This window comes from Nylanderia fulva, unplaced genomic scaffold, assembly GCF_048542155.1.
Source record: "Nylanderia fulva isolate GAGA-0341 unplaced genomic scaffold, ASM4854215v1 Scaffold4, whole genome shotgun sequence".
Lineage (NCBI taxonomy): Eukaryota > Metazoa > Arthropoda > Insecta > Hymenoptera > Formicidae > Nylanderia > Nylanderia fulva.
Genome location: NW_028190476.1, coordinates 3941256 through 3960741, shown reverse-complemented (window position 1 = coordinate 3960741; position 19486 = coordinate 3941256). Strand labels below are relative to the sequence as shown.

Genomic DNA, 19486 nt, shown 5'->3' with positions numbered 1-19486 from the left:
CGGAGCGTTCTTTCTCTTCTTTTTCTCTTTCTTTTTTTTTCTACGATAGTATTTTATTATAGATAGATGATAATCCTTAAGGTTCGCCAGTAATAATTAATAAAAATCTTTCCTCAATGGTAAAAGTCGACCAAATATTTATTACAAATAATTAGTTAAAATACAACGTTTCGGCTGTCATTGCGGCCCTTTTCACAAGTAAATCTATAAAAAGTTACATAAAAATAATTATAATTTTAATACATTTCATCGCAACAAATAATTATAAATTCATATACAAAAATATGTTACATACCAAACGTAAATGCATAATAAATTAATACAGTAAATCAAATTCACTGCATACCACCGACAGAATTGACAGAAGTAAGCAAGAAATAAATAGATGTTAACAGTTAGCAAGAATCTTAGTCACTACGCGTTAAGAAAATCGAGACAAAACTAATGTGTCTTTCGCAATCTAAAACCTCATAACAAAGTAAAATAAATAAATAAATAGGTAAAAATAAAAATAATTTAAATAGCGTCAAGAACACGATCATAAATCCCACTATATAATATTTTATTATATCCGCGCGCACAATCGACTTGTATTAATGATGTAATGTTCGATATAATTAATCGAATCGATTAATTCTCCAATCTTTCGATGTCGTTAGATATATATGAAGCTCTCGTGATAAATTTCCGCAATTTTCCTCTGTTGCAGTAATGGCGCACAAGTATTGCGAATTAAATGGCACGTGGTTCCGACATCCCGAGTCCAATCAAATATGGAGCAATTACACGACCTGCGTGAATCTACAGGATCTGAGTGTAAGTATAATTTCTTAAATAGCTATTCACTTCTCTCTCTCTCTCTGATCGTGATTGTAGATAAACTAGATTGACGACATCAAACATTTTACTTTATGGATCAAAGAATCCTCGAAAAACATGGAAAGCATCTTTCAACCCTTATAATTTTATACATTGAACATTTTTTCTTTGTTATTTTAATTAAGGTTTTGAAATGCAAAATATAAAATAATTTTAAGTTTTTAAGTATAAAATACAAAATAATTTTAATTTTTTAAATACAAAATATACAATAATTTCTTAAAAAGCTATCAACTTCTCTCTCCGATCGCGATTATAAATAAATTAGATCGACGATGTCAAACATTTTGCTTCGAGACATCAAAAGATCCTCGAAAAGCAGGGAAAATATATTTTAATCCTTATAATTTTTTACCTTGTCATCAATGTATGAGTACCTTTAATCAATAACAGGTTTTCGATATTCTGACAATTTTTTTATAGCCAGCTAATGGACATCGAACATTATTTCCGGTTATTTTAGATTTTTAAATATATTGAAAAAAAAATATTGTTAACTTGGCTAAATTTTTCAATTAAATTACTATTTTGTTAATTGAACATATATTAGTATTAAAGTCAAATATATACATTATTCTGTGAGATTTAATATGTTATATTTAATTGAAATATTTTTATATGTTCAATTAACAAAATAATATTTAGTTGAAAGGTTAAGTCAAATTAACAATTCTTTTTCAGTGTACAAAATACAAGATCATTTCTTAAAAAGCTGTCAGCTTCTCTCTCGCGATCATAGATAAATTAAATCGACAACGACAAACATTTCGCTTCAGAAAGCATATTTCACCCCTTATAATTTTTCACCCTTTCATCAATGCACGAGTATACTCGAGTATCAAACGCAGATTTTCTCCGACAATTTTATTGTAAGCAGTTGATGGACATCAGGTTCTCCAGGGGAAGGCGGTAAGAGAGAAGTTCCGATACATTTTAACATTGAAACCCTCGGGTACCATCCGTTCATCGACAGACGGGTTAAAATTGTCGATGAAAAAAATTCGATCGCTTATATAAGCGAAAACGCGATTCCCATCCCTCCGGGAAATATCGTGCGAGTCCGTCGTCGCACACACAAGTCACCCGGTTACATATACATATTATACGTTACATCCTCCCTCGAAGTCTCGCGCGTGACACGTCGCCGTCCTGACACGGGTTTCGATTTCGCATTATTCCGCTCGAAGGCGCCCGACGACGACGACTCTCGCAGCAGAGGCAGGTAGGGGTAGGTACATATATATCCTCCCGGGAGCTAATATCGTTTGAGCGGGAGGACGCGCGCGTTTGTTCAAGTATTTGAAAGACCGAGTATGTGTGTGCGTATACGGGGAATCCCTTATTATTTCGCGGCGGAACAATCTCAGCGATCACGCGACCGCGATCTCTGTCTCTTCCCTAATAGCACAACATTCGAAAGGATATTCAGAGGATATCCAGAGGACATTAAGACATCCTCAGGATGTTCTCTGAACGTCTTCGGGATATGCGTGCTGTTAGGGAAGCGATCTATCCCTAATAGCACAACATATTCAGAAAGATATTCAGAGGATATCCAGAGGACATTAGGACATCCTCAGGATGTTCTCTGAACGTCTTAAAATAATGTCATTAAACGTCAAAATGATGTCTAATAACGTCAGTTTGCTACTTGGGATACATGACAAAACCCTAATAGCACAACATATCCAGAAGGATATTCAGAGGATATCCAGAGGACATTAGGACATCCTCAGGATGTTCTCTGAACGTCTTAAAATAATGTCATTAAACGTCAAAATGATGTCTAATAACGTCAGTTTGCTACTTGGGATACATGACAAAACCCTAATAGCACAACATATCCAGAAGGATATTCAGAGGATATCCAGAGAACATTAAGACATCCTCAGGATGTTCTCTGAACGTCTTCGGGATATGTGTGCTGTTAGGGAAATTGGAAACATGTAAAAAATTACGACCTCCGACATTTTTGCCGAGGAAAAATCATTTCCAAATCTTAAAATAATGTCATTAAACGTCAAAATGATGTCTAATGACGTCAGTTTGCTACTTGGGATACATGAGGGCAAATAGCGCAACATTCGAAAAGATATTCAGAGGATATCCAGAGGACATTCGAACATCCTCAGGATGTTCTCTGAACGTCTTCGGGATTTGTGTGCTGTTAAGGTTACTATCTCGACACTTCCGGGCCAATCTCGCGATAATAATAATATTACGTCGATGTTATAGAGCGAAAGGGAGTTTCTTTTTTTCCTCCTCCTCCCTGTTCGCTTTTATATTACAAGAATTGATTTCTACGTCGTGTCGCTTTGCATATTCTCGACGGAGCGGATTTATGACGTTTAAAAAGGAGGTCTCGCGCGAGGTATAAAAAAGAAAGACGAGCGTGAAATTGCGAAGTTAAATTCCCCAGCTTCTCTTTCTAAAAAATTTAAATTAATGGATCCCTCTATTTTAACAGTACCTAACTTCTCGCGCGTGCCGTCATTTTTCGTTCCTCCCTCTTTTCTGTATAATAAATATGATTTCAGAATAATAAAATAAACTTCTACAATAATATCAAAAATATTAATGTATAAAAAATACTGCATATTATATTTCTCTCTCTCTCTCGACTGGAGAGATGTCTAACATTTCACGCGTATCGCCATTTCAATAATTATAATATATAATATAAATATAATATAAATAATATAAATATATATAAATATAATTAAATATATAATATATAAATATAATTAAATATAATATATATAAAAATATAAATATATATAAAAAATAAGTGCATATTATTTCTCTCTCTCGAGCGGAGAGATGAAGAGATTTACATGGAGATTTTTCGCTCATTAAATTCGGGGGTTAAAGCGAAGAGTCGCGGGAGACAGTACGATAATATGATGAAGCGCTTGTGAGAAGCCGCTTTTACGCCGTCCACGTGTCAACATCCTTCTCACGCGACGCGCTATTCATTAGGACCGGCTCTTCATTTTGATACACACACGCATACGGAAACTATGGCTATATGGTTAAAGGCCGCTCTATCTCCCGTTGACGTACACGTCAAACGACGTCGACGTCCACCTCTAACGCGCATTGACATCAATGTCGATGCTCGGCGCTTTTATTTTTCGTCGAGACGTCGATGAAATTGCGAACGCGAGGCCACAGCAGGGAAAACAGTTTCTAAATCGAGTTCTTACGGCGACACTCTACATTGTGTGTGCGGAACGCGCCGATTTGAATTTTGCGAGAAAATTTTGTGTACGAAGAGCTTGAAAGGTGTACAAACAGTTTCTATATCTCGAACGATAAACAGATGATGTGTAGAATAAATAGAAAGTAATTGATATAACGACAAATAATTTTCTATTACAATTAATTTCATAATAAGTAGTGAAAAAAAATTTGATTAAGCAATTCGGTCAATACGTCATTACGGAATTAGATGAAAAACCTCCCATAATATATATAAGGACCACAACCCAAGAAAGCTCAATATCGGAGCTCTCAGCCCTGAAGATGCAAACTGCAACGTTTGCGAAACGTCGGCATTACGCTGTTAAACCACGCGGCATCTATCCGGAAACCTTTTGCATTGATGATTCCAATGGCCGCGAAAGTCTCAAAACTAGAACTTGATTAAACCTTTCGACTAAATATTGTTTTATTAATTGAAATATATAAAAATATTTAAATTAAATATATTAAATTTAACAAAACTTATATTTGGCTTAAAGACTAATATATGTTCGATTAACAAAATAGTAATTTAATCAAATTTACACATTTTTTCGCAGTGTATATAAATAATAATAATTATGTAAATATAATAATTTTATAAAATTAATAAATTAGTATTAAGCGAGCAAAAAGCAATCAGGAAAATAATGACAGCAATATGAGAAAATTATAATCTTTTCGGGAAAAGCCTTTGTTCGCTTTAAAGTATGTCGGAATAATCATATTGGAAATAAAATTGGATATTACATTTGCGCCAAACTAAATACGATCTTTCATTCTCGAGTTAAATAAGTCCCAATCTTCCCAAGATTCTCAATTTTCCGGGTCAAAAGCGTAACGAGAGCCTTTACCTCTGATTTATCGCCACATGGAAATTCAAGATTAGTTTAACACTTAGAAGTTACCGAGTTCTCCCTTTACTTAATTAGACGCAATCGCTCTGTCCCTTCTTTCACCCCTTCTATCAATTCGCTCGATTGTGGTCATTCATATAATTTGCGAGAGGGTTTCGAAGTGGAAAAATACTTCTCTGCGATATCCTATTTTATACGACGATAAAACCTTGACTTATCTTTCGGGTCCAGAGTATTGAGGCTGAAAAAATCCTTGAGAAAGAGAGAAAATATATATACAGCATGTTTCAGAACTGGCGGAAAAGTTTTTAATAGATTCCTAGTATCATTCGGAGACGATTTTTTCTCAGCGAAAGTGTCGAGACACCAATAATTTTCGAATTATAAGCAGCTGAAAATAAAGGCTTTTTTGGAAACTAAGCTTATGAAAATAAAATATGGGAGATTCCTGAGGAAATTTGGTAACGATTATTCCTCAGCAAAAGTGTCGAGACACCAATAATTTTCGAATTATAAGCAGCTGAAAATAAAAGCTATTTTGTAAACTAAGCCTTGTAAAAATAAATTATTAACAAAACTACATTTTTTAGTTAATTTCAGGTAAAGTTTACTTTAATAGAATTTTAATTTAAGGCTTATTAGTTACAAAGATACATGATTTCAAAAATTGGGAACATTAAAAAGATGATGACCTTTCTCGACATTTTCGCTGAGAAAAAATCGTCTCCAAATCTCCCATTAACGTGCGATACGGTAATTCTGGGACACCCTGTATAAATATAATTTTTGCACTGTCTCTCCACACATCGCATCCTCATGTTAGTAATCTAACTGAGTAATTTCTATCTCATATCTTTCACAGACAGTATCATCCCGTTGGCTAAATCCCTCCAGTTTTACCTGTGGAAAACGCGAGGTTAAAACGAGGAGGATTCATTAAACTCCGTTAATGAGACGCCGTCGAGTAACCGAGTTATCTCCGTGCTTTGCTCTCTTATCTTTATTTTTTTTTTTTATTTATTTTTTTTTGTTTTGCAAATTACAAAATGATACATAATCTGTGTTTTTGCCGAGACACAGCGGACTTTTTAATATTCACACGTGTCTGACGTGAATGAGCTGAATTCGCGCCGCATTTTCAAATAAAACCGATTCTTTGTGACGTTATGACAAAAGCCTTTTGTATTTACACTCTCGCGTGAACAATTGAACGTTGATACACGCGCGAATCCACGTGTAAATGTGTATTTCTAACTTCGGCAGCATCTCGAATTCCGAAGTAAATATTATCGCAAGAACCGGGGAAAATACATATGTATATGTATAGAGCTTGTGCAAATAAATGCACTTAAATTGCGTATGCGAGTTGTAATTCGAGGGATCGAGATTGCAATTTCGTCCGCAAAAGTATACGCAAATAGAGGTAAAGTTTACACCGTCCGTTCATCATCGATTGCCTTTATATTTGACAATTATTTTAAAAGCGTATTTTTTCATATACTTTTGTTAAAAAAAATTAAAATGTAAAATTGAATCGAATCTCGTTATCTTTTTTCCGCGATGCTGATTGATGAAAATGATTGATAAAATGCTTCGTATTTGTCAGAAACTTCATCGTTTCGCGTGTTGATATTTAGACTTGTAAAATTATCGATTGATTTTTATCGATACAATAATATGCATCAGCAATTCATATCCGTTTTGCAGATATTATCTGAAGTGTGATAAAGTCAGATTTTATCGAAGACTTTGAAGTCTTATTTATAAGCTTATAAGTTAAGATCTTCCAATCGTAACTTGTAAACAAGATTAAGATACAATGAAATCTCAATCGTTAATTTTTAATGATTTACTATATCTACAAAATATATGAATAATATGGTAAAAATATGAGGACATTCGAAGAAGGCAAATCCAACAGTTTATATCAAAAATCGTAACGTTAAAGCAGAATTTGCAAGTTTAAATCATATATTTGCATATCGAACTATTAAAGTTTTATAATTCTGATACAGACAATAATGTATTTCTGATGCAAATTTATATTGCAGAATGCAAATTCGATGTATAATATTTTATTTTTATATGTGATATAATAAAAGGCCAACTTAACGAGCTTATATGATATTAATTAAAAAATTTTTTTATTAATTTACGTCATAATATACAAAGGTTAAGATAAACGTTTCGACTGTACGACAGTCTTTTTCAATATCATGCTAATATGTCAAAAAATTAATTTAGTCATATCGACCTTATTATAAATACAACATTTATGAGATTATCATATGACGAACGCAGTACAAAATAGAAACTAGGATTCTTGAAACTATAAATGTAAATTTAAAGTTTTACTGTCGCTACGTCGATGATATCTTGGTTTGCTTGCCGGAAGATCAAGTCACATATTTAGTAGAAAAATTTAATGATTGTCACGATAGATTAAAATTCACAATAGAAAGAGAGGATAACCGTAGCATAAGTTTTTTAGATATCTCACTCAAAATTATAAATAACATAATATATATAGATTGGTTTCAGAAAAAAACATTTTCGAGTAGAACACTCTCATATCATTCAAATCATCCTATATGCCACAAAAAAAGTGTAATATATAATTTAGTAGACCGGTCAATATTATTATCACATCCCCGTTTTCATAGTAAAAATTTAACATTAATCATAGAGATTTTATTGAGCAATAGTTATCCTCTTGATCTCATTTTCTCAGAAATCAATAATAGACTGAAGTTCCTTATTGTTAATAGATTAAACAAAGAAATGACTCAAGATATAAATAACGAAATCATAAATAACGACAGAAATAAAAAATTTATAGCGATACCATATATTGAAAGAATCTCGGAACTAGTAGCATCAGAATTAAAGAAATCAAATATAACAGTAGGATACAGATGTCTAAAGAAATTAAACAGAGTCATAAAAACGCAAAAAGACAGTGATAAGCTCCGAAATAATTCGGGGGTCATATATAAGATATCGTGTAATAATTGTGATGCTACATATGTAGGACAAACGAAAAGACAATTAGGTACAAGAGTAAATGAACATAAAAATAATATTAGATTAGATTCTGCAAGGCACTCGGTGGTTTCTGATCATATTGTAAAATTTACACACAATTTCAATTGGAACGACACAAAAATCCTAGATTATGAAAAGAATTATTATAAAAGGTTGATATCAGAAATGATATATATTAAAGAAGAAAACAACAGTATCAACCTAAAAAAGGACACCGAGCGTCTTGACGGTTCTTATTTTGATATTCTAAAAAAATTGTCTACGTCATCTTAAAAATTGGGTATATATACAGCGCGCCGACATTGTGAGATACAGATATCGATTTGTTTTTTAAAAAGTACACATTGTGATTATGTTATGTAAAAAGAAATAATTTTTTAAAAAAAGTGTTATGTTCGTGACAAAAAAATAAGTTAATACTATTTATTAAAAATCTAAAATGTAATATTTGAGCGGATATATTAATTTGTTCACAGTGTCGTTACATAATATAACAGCATGACATACATAAATCTGACGCTCTAACTCAAGCCAACAAACATGAATTTTGTACTGCGTTCGTCATATGATAATCTCATAAATGTTGTATTTATAATAAGGTCGATATGACTAAATTAATTTTTTGACATATTAGCATGATATTAAAAAAGACTGTCGTACAGTCGAAACGTTTATCTTAACCTTTGTATATTATGACGTAAATTAATAAAAAAATTTTTTAATTAATATCATATAAGCTCGTTAAGTTGGCCTTTTATTATATCACATATTTTAATTGTATACGAGCCGAAGTTTAATTTATAAAATATATATATTTTATTTTTAATTATAACATATAATATTTTAATTATAATTTAATGTTTTTGAACTAAGATTTAATAAAATTAATAACTCGATGTGGCTTTAAACGCGCAAATTTTTTCCATAAAGTTAATGTTTCACCTCCGTTGCTCTCATAATTTGTACCATTATACCTAATCCCAATAGTTTCATGCGCTACAATATTTTCTAATTAATCTTTACGCAATTTAAATATCTTATTTTAAATACGCGCGTTCTAAATATAATTATTAAAGAATTAAAAAATATTTTTTTTCCGCGATATTAATTGATAAAAATGCATTGTGAGAAACTCCAACGATTGTTTCGAATTTTTATATTTAAATTCGTAAAATTGTGAATAATTTTTACATTAATATCGATTGATTTGTCCATACAATAATATGCAACATTTCATATCTTTTTCATGAATATTATCTGAAGTGTGATAATATAGATTTCATCGAAGACTGAAGCCTTACCTTAATCAAGATGTTTTCCAATCAATTAATTATTACGCAATTTAAATATCTTATTTTGAACACACACATTCTAAATATAATGCTATTAAAAAATATTTTTGCATCAAAAATACAAAATAAATATAATAAATACACATGTTTCTTTTATTTACATACTTGTTTAACGATGATATACAACGTCTTTAAGTTTCCGAAGACACAATCACTTTAACGGGTCACTAAGAAGTGAAAGTCATAAATAAACTTCTCCAAATATTCGTTCTAAATATTCGTTTGAATTTATTATATATTAGCCACACCTTTGTTCTAGAAGTAGGGAAAAAGCTATAGTACGTGCAGGCATAACTTTTCATAACTTTGTTACGTAAAATTAAATTTCAGTGTTACGAAATGGAAATATTATGGCAATATTCTCACGCACAACAGGCTATTCTTCTCATAATGAATTTAATCGCATAATTTTGCCGATACAATTATATCCCCGACAATTGTTGTATAATTTATGACTTATGTCGTTTTAATTATTAAAAGTTCCAACAACTTTTTCAAAGGGACCGCTTTTAAATCGACTCGTATATATTGAAACATTAAGTATTTCGTCATCGTTTTTTCTTTTTTTCGATGCTCTGAAAAACAACTTTCAACAACTTTCTTAAGAATCCCGAAACTTTTTTCCTCCAAATATTATTTTCATTTAACAACTTTTGGCTATACTGAATGAAAAATCCTTTACTAGAATTTAAGTATTCATATTAACAAATCTGCACAGTAGAAAAATTTGTTTTCTTGTTAAAAACGGTCACAAATTTTTGATAAAAACTTGTGTTAAATATTTAACACAGAAATACATCCATGTGTTAATTTAACATATTGTTGTGTTAATATTGTTAAAACGTCTGAAAAAAAGATGTAAAAATAACACAATGTACATTTATTTTTAATTTTACACAATAAATACGTTCTGTTTCATAAGTGACGAGATTTACCTGTTAAATTTGCAGAAAAAAAGTTAATTTTTTAATTTTATAATATAAATAAGGATAATTTAAAATCAACATATTTTTATTTAATTTTTACATTAAAATTATGTCAATTTTATACAAAATTTATTTTAAATTACTTTAAGTTTTGCATTTATTTTTTGTGAAAATATTTACACAATATTTGTGTCTTCATTTAACATATCCATATTATGTTAAATTAACACAAACTGTGGATGAATGCTCTAATTCTATAGTAAAGAATCTTTTATTATAGCCATAATAAATAGTTAAATAAAAATAATATTAATCGATAAAAAAAAACAGTCAGCATCCCTTTGATGTGGAGAGATGATCGTGAAAGATAATTTAATCCCGTTAAAGAGAGCTAGAGACAATTTGTCGACACTTATATTCTCTTTTAGGTTTATCTTACAGAGACCACCGTGATAGTTTATTTATTTAGAATGTACGTTAACTGAGTTTGACGATGTGCGAATGGATGGATGTATTATTCTGACTGCGAGGTATGTAGTTATACGAAAATAGCTCTTAGCTATTACAAGAGAAGATGAATAAACTAGAATCCCCCTTGCATACACAAACGTGGTGCAAACATTTTTTTTTATTTTTCGATTTCAATCGCAAATTTATCATATTTGCGAATCTGCAATTTCGATTGCGCGTGAGATTTGATTTCAAAAAATCTATAATCTAGATAAACATGTTTGGAAGAAAATGAAATTTTTTTTCACTCGAATCTGTATTAATTTAAATATTGATCCCTGGTTTTCGCCATATATTGACTTATCGTTTTATTAAATTCACGGTTTTCTCTCCTCTCTCTCTCTCTCTCTCATAATTGAATCGATGATATCGCGCGATATTGTCACGTTCCGAGCGAATTCATCGCATTCACGCGGAATCCGACGTATTCGGTAAACAGAGATAGCCCGATTTCAATGACATTACGACAGGTATGCGAAATTGAGGATCTGTCTTGTCTCCTAATATTAAACGGATCGCGCGTACAAATGACAATAAGCTACAATGTTATCGCGCGAGATAATCCGCGCTATCGATACGAAATAAAGCCAAGAGAAAGAGCGAAGGGATAATACCGTACAATTATCGTTTGTTCGCGCGTTGATAAAATTTATCACGTTCCCGCATATATGTGGCGGCGATATAATTTCCGGGACCAGCGTTTAATCCGATTCTATCCGCGGCCCGGACAGAAGAGGAAGAGAGAGAGAGAGGGTGGACCACCCCCATCTCTATCTACCCTAACAAGCTACCGTGTAATCTCAAGATAGAGCTCGGAGTAGTATCCGGAGAGATTGCGTACGGCTCCCGAACTTCATGAATTATTTAGCGCCGACCGCACTGTAGCACGGCGCGAAACACATGTGATCCCTCTCTCTCTCTAGGTATGCGTTGCCGCCGTTTAAGCCGCCCGTATGGACTTGATTTTCATAATTATGACATTTACATTTGCAATGTATTATTCGAATCAAGCTGAATGAATTTGCCGTATTTCACTTTCACGCTGCGTATTATCGGATATATGCGCATTGACCTTTCTCGGCGAATTTAGCATCGAGATATATGAGAAATTTTTCCTAAAATTAACAGATTCGAATTTTATTGCCGCGATAAAATTGTTACGTGATGAATTAAAAATATATGTATATATGATAATAAAATATCAAATTATATAAATAAAATATAAATAAATAAAAATATAATATAAATGATACTGCAATGGCGAAAAAGTTTTTAATGACAGATTCCTGGTATCCTTTGATGACGATTTTTCCTCAGCGAAAATGTCGAGGGAGACCATCATTTTTTGTATGTTTTCAATTTTTGCCATTATATATTTTTGTAATTAAGCTTTAAATGAAAATTTTATTAAAGTAAACTCTATATGAAATTAACTGAAAAATGTGGTTTTCGTTAATATTTTTTAGTTTGAAAAAAAGTTTTATTTTCAACCGCATATAACTCGAAAATTATTGGTGCCTCGACATTTTTGCTGAGGAAAAATCGTCTTCAAATAATATCAGAAATCTACCATTCAAAATTTTCCACCAGTTCTAAAACACCCTGTATATTTTGCCGAATCAATATTTGGTCATAAAAATTGGTACATACAATAATAGAGAAGAAAGAGCTCGCGTGGATCTCATTACTTTTTATTTTGTAAACTTTGGTTTTTCTCTCTTTTTTTTTTTTAATATTTACATGACAGCTGGCATCGTAAAAATTGATATTCACCAGAATGAAATATAAATTTCGCACTTGAGCGCGATTTAAACCGCGGTATCTCACCCAAACCAGGTAGCGAACGCGAAAGCTTTCAGATAGAACTTTAATGTAAGCATACCGTTAATAATTAAGTAACGTAATGTTTTGTACGATGGCAGTTAAGAATATAATGCCGCTTTCCAACTGCATTCACGAGCCGAACTTTACTTTAACGCATGATTACAATTTTTTTTAATTTTTTACTCTTTGCTTTCTTAATTTTTTAAATTGGATTTTTTTCTTTTCATTTTTTTATATTAAATATGCAAATAAATTCCATTCTTATTTTTTGTTCTTTCTTATATAATTTTTAATTTAATTTTTTTATTACTTTTATTTTTTTATATTAAATATGCAAATAAATTCCATTCTTATTTTTTGTTCTTCCTGATATAATTTTTTAAATTTAATTTTTTGATTATTTTTATTTTTTATATTAAATATGCAAATAAATTCCATTCTTATTTTTTGTTCTTCCTGATATAATTTTTTTAATTTAATTTTTTGATTATTTTTATTTTTAATATTAAATATGCAAATAAATTCCAGTGTTTATTCAAAAGAAAAGCAAATACTTAATTTTTTTACTGATTTCAAGGTAAAAGGCAAATGCTCTCTCCCTCTGGACGGACATCCAGTAATATATCATCCTGATAAATACAAAAATAGATTCCCATATCATTACGACGAACCGGTCTACGTTTCGTTTTGCACATACTTATACATATGTGCTGAATGAACAGAGAATAACTCAGACATTCGGACGGGATCCGGATTTGCCTTCCTTTCCGTCTCCGAAGCTCAATCAATTCTTCCGACCCCGAATCCGTCCTCGACGCAGGTCAATGAGACAGATTTCCGGATAACTGGTCTCATAAATACTTCGTGTCTGGCGGACATTTGTCATATACGTAGGACAACCTTACGAAGCCTTATAACCGACCGACTTTGCTTTGCAGATGCGGTAAGATTTGCATGTGCCGGCATAAAGGAAGTACGGGGGATTGTCAGGGGAATGAATATAGGGGGTGGATGGGGGTTGCGAGCCGAGGGACACGAAGTATTATGTAAGCAGATGAATTTTAAAGCGACAGCATTGACGGACGACCGCGTCGCTCGTGAATGAAAAAGAAATAAGGAACGAATTTGCTCGTCGCCTTTCTGATCCTTCGAATGAAGTTAGTCCGAAGTTTCTCCCGATCTCTCTTTTCGACAAAAAAAATTTCTTCCTCCGAGGAAAATCAAATTCGAGGCATTTCCTACGGGAACATTTCGACGACGGATGAAAAGTTACGGGATAGTAGTAGTAATTCTAACCGAATTTTCGCTCTGGTAGGCCCTGGAGGTCCTTCGTTCCTCCAAGATAAACTGTGAGAAAAAGGAGGAAATTGCTGTTGTTCAATTTTAACACTTCGATTATATGAAACCAATTTCGGCTCCATTGTCTTTATGCCTCGCGATCTTCCCTTTTGCTTTTTTTGGAAGACAAATTCTTTACTATTTCTTTATTCAATTTTGCCACGAATCAAAGCTTAAGATAATTAATGGTCAAAAATATAAAAAAAGTAGCTCGATTCTACAAATACAAATATTTGCTATTTTTACGCTCCGCTTTATTCTAATTTATTTTACGCGATATATTATTTTTTAAATAATAAAATTAATTTAAACAATTATTTTGTATAAATAAGTCGTACTCGCACCATATTGTCAATTTTATACTTTTTTCTTATTTTATTGGTTCATCAACGATATAATTTCATAAATGATAAGAAAATTTTTGGTTCTTTAATTTTAAACGATATTTGTGGAAATATTATAAGAATGCTCGCAAATTTACAACTCTGACTTGTGAATAAGCTGCAAGAAAATTTTTATAGAGCTTCGATTTTCGGTTGCATTATCTTTTCATCTCGCGATCTTCCTTTCTGCTTTTTTGAAAGAAAATTCTTTACTATCTTTTTATTCAATTTTTTCATCAATTTCGCAAATTCCACGAATCAAGCTTAAGATAATGGCCAAAAATCTATAAAAGTGGCTCGATTCTACAAATACAAATATTTGCTATTTTCACGCTCCGCTTTATTCTAATTTATGTTACGCAATATGTTATTTTTTCTAAATATTCGAAAACTATTTTCAGGACATTTTATATCCGATATGACTTTAATCTCTCGCTCGGTCCGCATTATACGAGATACGAGTTCGCGAGATACTTTTGACTCCGAAATAATTGTACGAAACAAATCTAGATTAACATTAGTTCCTTTCGCGTTGCTGCACGTTTACGACGTGTTTGCAACGGGGGATATACGATAATTAATCAGAGAAAGGATATCGGGGTCAGATTTCCCGCCCGATATACTTCGTCCATGTTGTACAGTTTCGACCTTCAATCTGAAACTGCGCAATTTTCCAACGGGATTAATGGGATCTGCGGATCGCGGTGGCCGCATAATGCGAGAAAGAATTATAATGAGCGCATTAAGGCGCCACTCTAAAAATTATTAGTCCCATTTGAAAAGCGCGCGCGCGCGAAAGAGAGGAGTTTTGAATTTTTGATAATGCAATTACAGTGGCAGCAGGGTATAAACGGGATCTACGAGGTAGGATATGCGATATCTTTGGTGGCGCTGCTGCTTTCCTTAGGAATTCTCACGTACTTCCGGTAAGTTTGCAATTTATTGACGCTGTTATTATCCTTCTACACGTCCACGGAATATTGAAGTTTGTTTACGCGCGAGAACTTTGTACAGGGTGTCTAACGGTCAGGGAAATCTGGAAAACCGGGCATTGTCAGGGAATTTTATAAATCTGCAATTGTCAAGGAAAAAGTCAGGAAATTTTATTTTTATCTGCATTTTTTCATATTATTCTACATTTGTCTTAATCATTTGAAATTTTTTGTTAAATAAATGTAAACTTTTCCTTGACTCCCAGAACGCTAATTTTCTATGTTGTTAAAAATCAATTCATCAACGTGTTCGTTCATTTAGATTTTCATCGTGTTATTTTTTTATTTATTTCAATGTATTTAATAGAAATAAAACTAAAAAAATTTGATATAATATTAATAAAAAAGGTGATTATTTAAATAGTTTATAGTGGCATGTTTGTTTCGATTATCGTACATAATGCAGATTGTATAATTGATTTAAATTTTTGTTTTAAATTCCGAACTTTTTCATTGTTGACAAAAATATCTCAAGGATTTCATGATTTAACATTTAATTGATTTATTATATAGATATATGCAAATTATATGATTGGAAAAAATAATACTAAAAAATCAGGGAAAAAATTTCTGATCTTAGAAAATCTGAAAAAATCAGGGAATATTTTTCATTAAGTCTGCTGGACACCCTGTTGAAAACCCTTTGAAACGTATGTTGCCTTTCGAAATTAATCAACCGAAGGCAAATTAGAGTACTCGAAATAATGAAAGCTGCGTATAATTAAAAAGTTGCAAAACAGATTTTTTCATTTCTATATAATTATTCTCGGTACACGTTGATGGAATATTGAAGTTTGTTTACGCGCGAAAACTTTGAAATTTATCCTTTGAGATATGTGTTACACCTTTCGAATTTAATCAACCAAAGGCTAATTAGAGTCCTCGCGATAATGAAATCTTCTTATAATTAATAGATTGGAGGAAGGATTTTTTAAATCCTGCGCATAAGCAAAGCGCATTATTTGAAGATATTAAAAGTTCTTAAGGAGAGCGCCTACTTTAGAAGACTTAAAATAAGGTGTTTTTTGAGAATTTTTGCATAAAAACTGCATAGCGGATTATTTTAAAATTTTTAGGCATTTATTATTAAATATTTATAAGTACAAAAAGTTTTTTAGTTAAAAATATAGTTCTGTAGAGATCGCTCTATAAAATCTTCTTGCAATCTCACCAAATCTCTGAAATGAAATAACTAAAACTGTATTTGGAGATATGAGAATGTTTTCAAATTTGCAACTCCGACGGCGAAAAGATTCCTCAAAGGCGACTTTCACAGTCAACATTCTAACTAAAAAAAATGTTTATATTATTTATATTTGTATATTATTATTTTTAATATTTATTAATAAATACCTAAAAATTACGGAATAATTTGCTGTAAAGTTTTTCCAAAAAAATTCTGAAAAATCAATTTTCTTTTTTGGTTCTCCCCTTAATTTCTAGAATTAAGCGTTAAGAGGCACCGCATTAATTATTATATTATATTATAGATAAGTTTTACACATTTGCCCTCATCTGAGTTTCTGTTATGGAAATACTACAGTCTTAAACTGGTGCTTCTATTCGAAATATTGAAGCGTAGCTTTCAAGCGGTTCAATTTAGCAGGAAATTCTATCCTTACGCACAATTGTGGAGTCTTAGATCCTTCTTTGCTACCCCAAAGCAAAATTAGGGTTTCAGGAAAATAAGATTAAACCTGTTTTTTTTTCTTTATTACACAGATCTCTCAGATGTGCACGGATTACTCTACATATGAACCTATTTACCTCGTTCGCGGTCAACAATGCCCTATGGTTGATTTGGTACAGGTTCATAGTAGCGAACACAGATGTGCTACTTAATAATGACGTATGTATATAAAAAAAGTATAATGGGCTATCGTATAACGTTTATGATAAAAGGAAAATAAAAATAAGAGTTTATTTTACTGTGGAAAAATTGAAAACTCGAGACATTTATTAAAATAACGAGACTAGATATTATTCTTAGAAAAGAAATCATTTTTTCTTCTTGAACATATAAGTATATACATATATATTATTTTGTTGTTTTTTTTTTGAGAAAAAAAATGTATATGTATCAGCTATTGAATTTAGAAAAATGCGAGAAGAGAAGAAATAAATAGACTGTAAAATATTAATCAACCGTGCGACACTGAAATGTAAAAAAGCACCTTTCAAAGGTTCGTCGAATAATAATGATAGAGAGTTAAAAGTGGTAATCATTTATATTTATAGTCGTTAATAAAAAAAAAGTGAGAGATGATCCACGGGCAACATCATTAGGGAATCGAACTCGCGTTTGAGCTCTCCGATGAGCGCAATTTTATTCCGATTGACTTCGCGAAACGAGCTACGTCAGAGCTTGTTTGGGCGGCTTTGAAAGGGACGTTTATGAGCTGGCTCGTCCTTTGCAGATCCCGTGTCGCGTCCTGCATACGTTCCTTCATTACTTTCTATTAACGAACTACGCCTGGATGCTCTGCGAAGGCTTCTATCTGCACACCCTGCTAGTGAGCGCATTCACCAGCGAGCACAAATTAGTCAATTGGCTGATGGGACTCGGTTGGCCGGTGCCGGCTGTAATCGTCACCCTGTACACAGCATTACGGGCATCCAGCGACGATCCTGCGGACACCGAGCAGTGAGTATCGATTCGTCGCGTGATAACACGGTACGACGAATTTCAATATTTGTTTTCGCACATTTTTGCCGATTTTTCTTTTCAAATTGAAAATACAAACAATACAAAGCGATCTCGCCAGATAGATCTACTTTTTTTTTTTAATTGTCAATATCAAAGTGATTCGGCGCCGGTTTTTTGATTGCTTTAAAAATGGAAAATAATTATCGGATTTTGACGTCATATTTTAGAAAGATATTTAAAGATGGAATGTAAGAGGAATATAAATGTCATTTTTTCGTCACCAAGGAGCGCTTTAAAATGTGTTTAAAATGTAAAAATTAAAGGTGAAGCTAACCATCAATTTTTGCATTGGCGAAAAGGTTGCATTTATATTTTTTCTACATTCTATTTTTAAATTCTTTTTCAACAAGGTATCGATGACGTAAATCGAATAATTATTTTTAAAGCAATAAAATCGGCAAATACCACTTTGGGTCTCGAGTTTTCAAAACTGACAAAATTAATCTGATCTAGAGCAATTATTTATGTGGAATTGCTATGCATCATCTGTATTTTCAATTTAAAAAAAATCCAATGCCCAAAAAATTGTATCGCACTATGTAATTGCATCCTTAGAAGAGACACTAATCCTTAGAGGATAACTAGGGACCCAAAAATTTTGTTTCCTTTATCATTTTTGCTTTAATCTTTTCATTGAGCCTGTATAGCTGTGTGAGTGTTTCATAGCATAGAATAAATAAAGTATTTTATGTTACAACAATTATTAACAAAATGGCGAAAATAATGGTATAGTGGAAAAAATCGCACATTTCCGAAAGTAATCCCGCAATCACCGTTAATTCTTGTGAAACATGATAAAAATTTTGTGTGATTGCTGTAAAAATTCAAAAAAAGATTATTCATATTTTATAGAAAAATGTATTCTTATACAAATATGAAATCAATTTTTATAAGAATATATTTTGTTTCCACTAATAATTCACTATTTTGAGCACAAAAATAGAATACATATTTTCATATTTATTGATTATACATAATAAAAGTTCTACTGGAAGATCCTAGTTACCCATATAGTTCTTTTCGTAAATATTTTTCACGCGATCCTCTAAAGTTTAGGCTTATTAAGTTGTTCTGTTACTGTGAATATAAAAAAATTCTGTCGCGCGAAATATAAGCGGGGAAAAAATTAAAATTAGGTCAAAAGTATCAAGTTCGAAAGTACGCGAAAAGGTTGCTTTTATCGCGCATACAAAATAGGCAGAAAAAAATAGGATTACACACTCCCTGTGTATCCTCCTCTATTGCTTTTTATGAAGTTAAAATTAAATTCGTTAACATCTCATTCAAATGCGTAGCTTTCTGCGAACGATTCAAGAGGAAAAGTTATATAGTTGTTACTATTATTTACAATATTATATTAAATTTTTTTTTATTTGTTTACAATGCAATTCGTTAAATGGATTTAATCGTGAAGTTTATTGCAACCTGGA

General features: G+C 31.8%; 1 protein-coding gene across 12 annotated transcripts in view; it reads left to right on the top strand.

Moving 5' to 3' along the window:
- Nucleotides 1-19486, top strand: part of Dh31-R (Diuretic hormone 31 Receptor) — a 151667-nt gene that overhangs the window by 114981 nt on the left and 17200 nt on the right. For all 12 annotated transcript variants that reach the window (XM_085486065.1, XM_029309439.2, XM_029309438.2 and 9 more), the window contains 4 exons: nucleotides 710-816; nucleotides 15192-15283; nucleotides 17072-17198; nucleotides 17767-17993. In XM_085486065.1, coding sequence (XP_085342191.1) covers nucleotides 710-816; nucleotides 15192-15283; nucleotides 17072-17198; nucleotides 17767-17993 — 553 coding nt within the window. The remainder of the gene's footprint in view (nucleotides 1-709; nucleotides 817-15191; nucleotides 15284-17071; nucleotides 17199-17766; nucleotides 17994-19486) is intronic.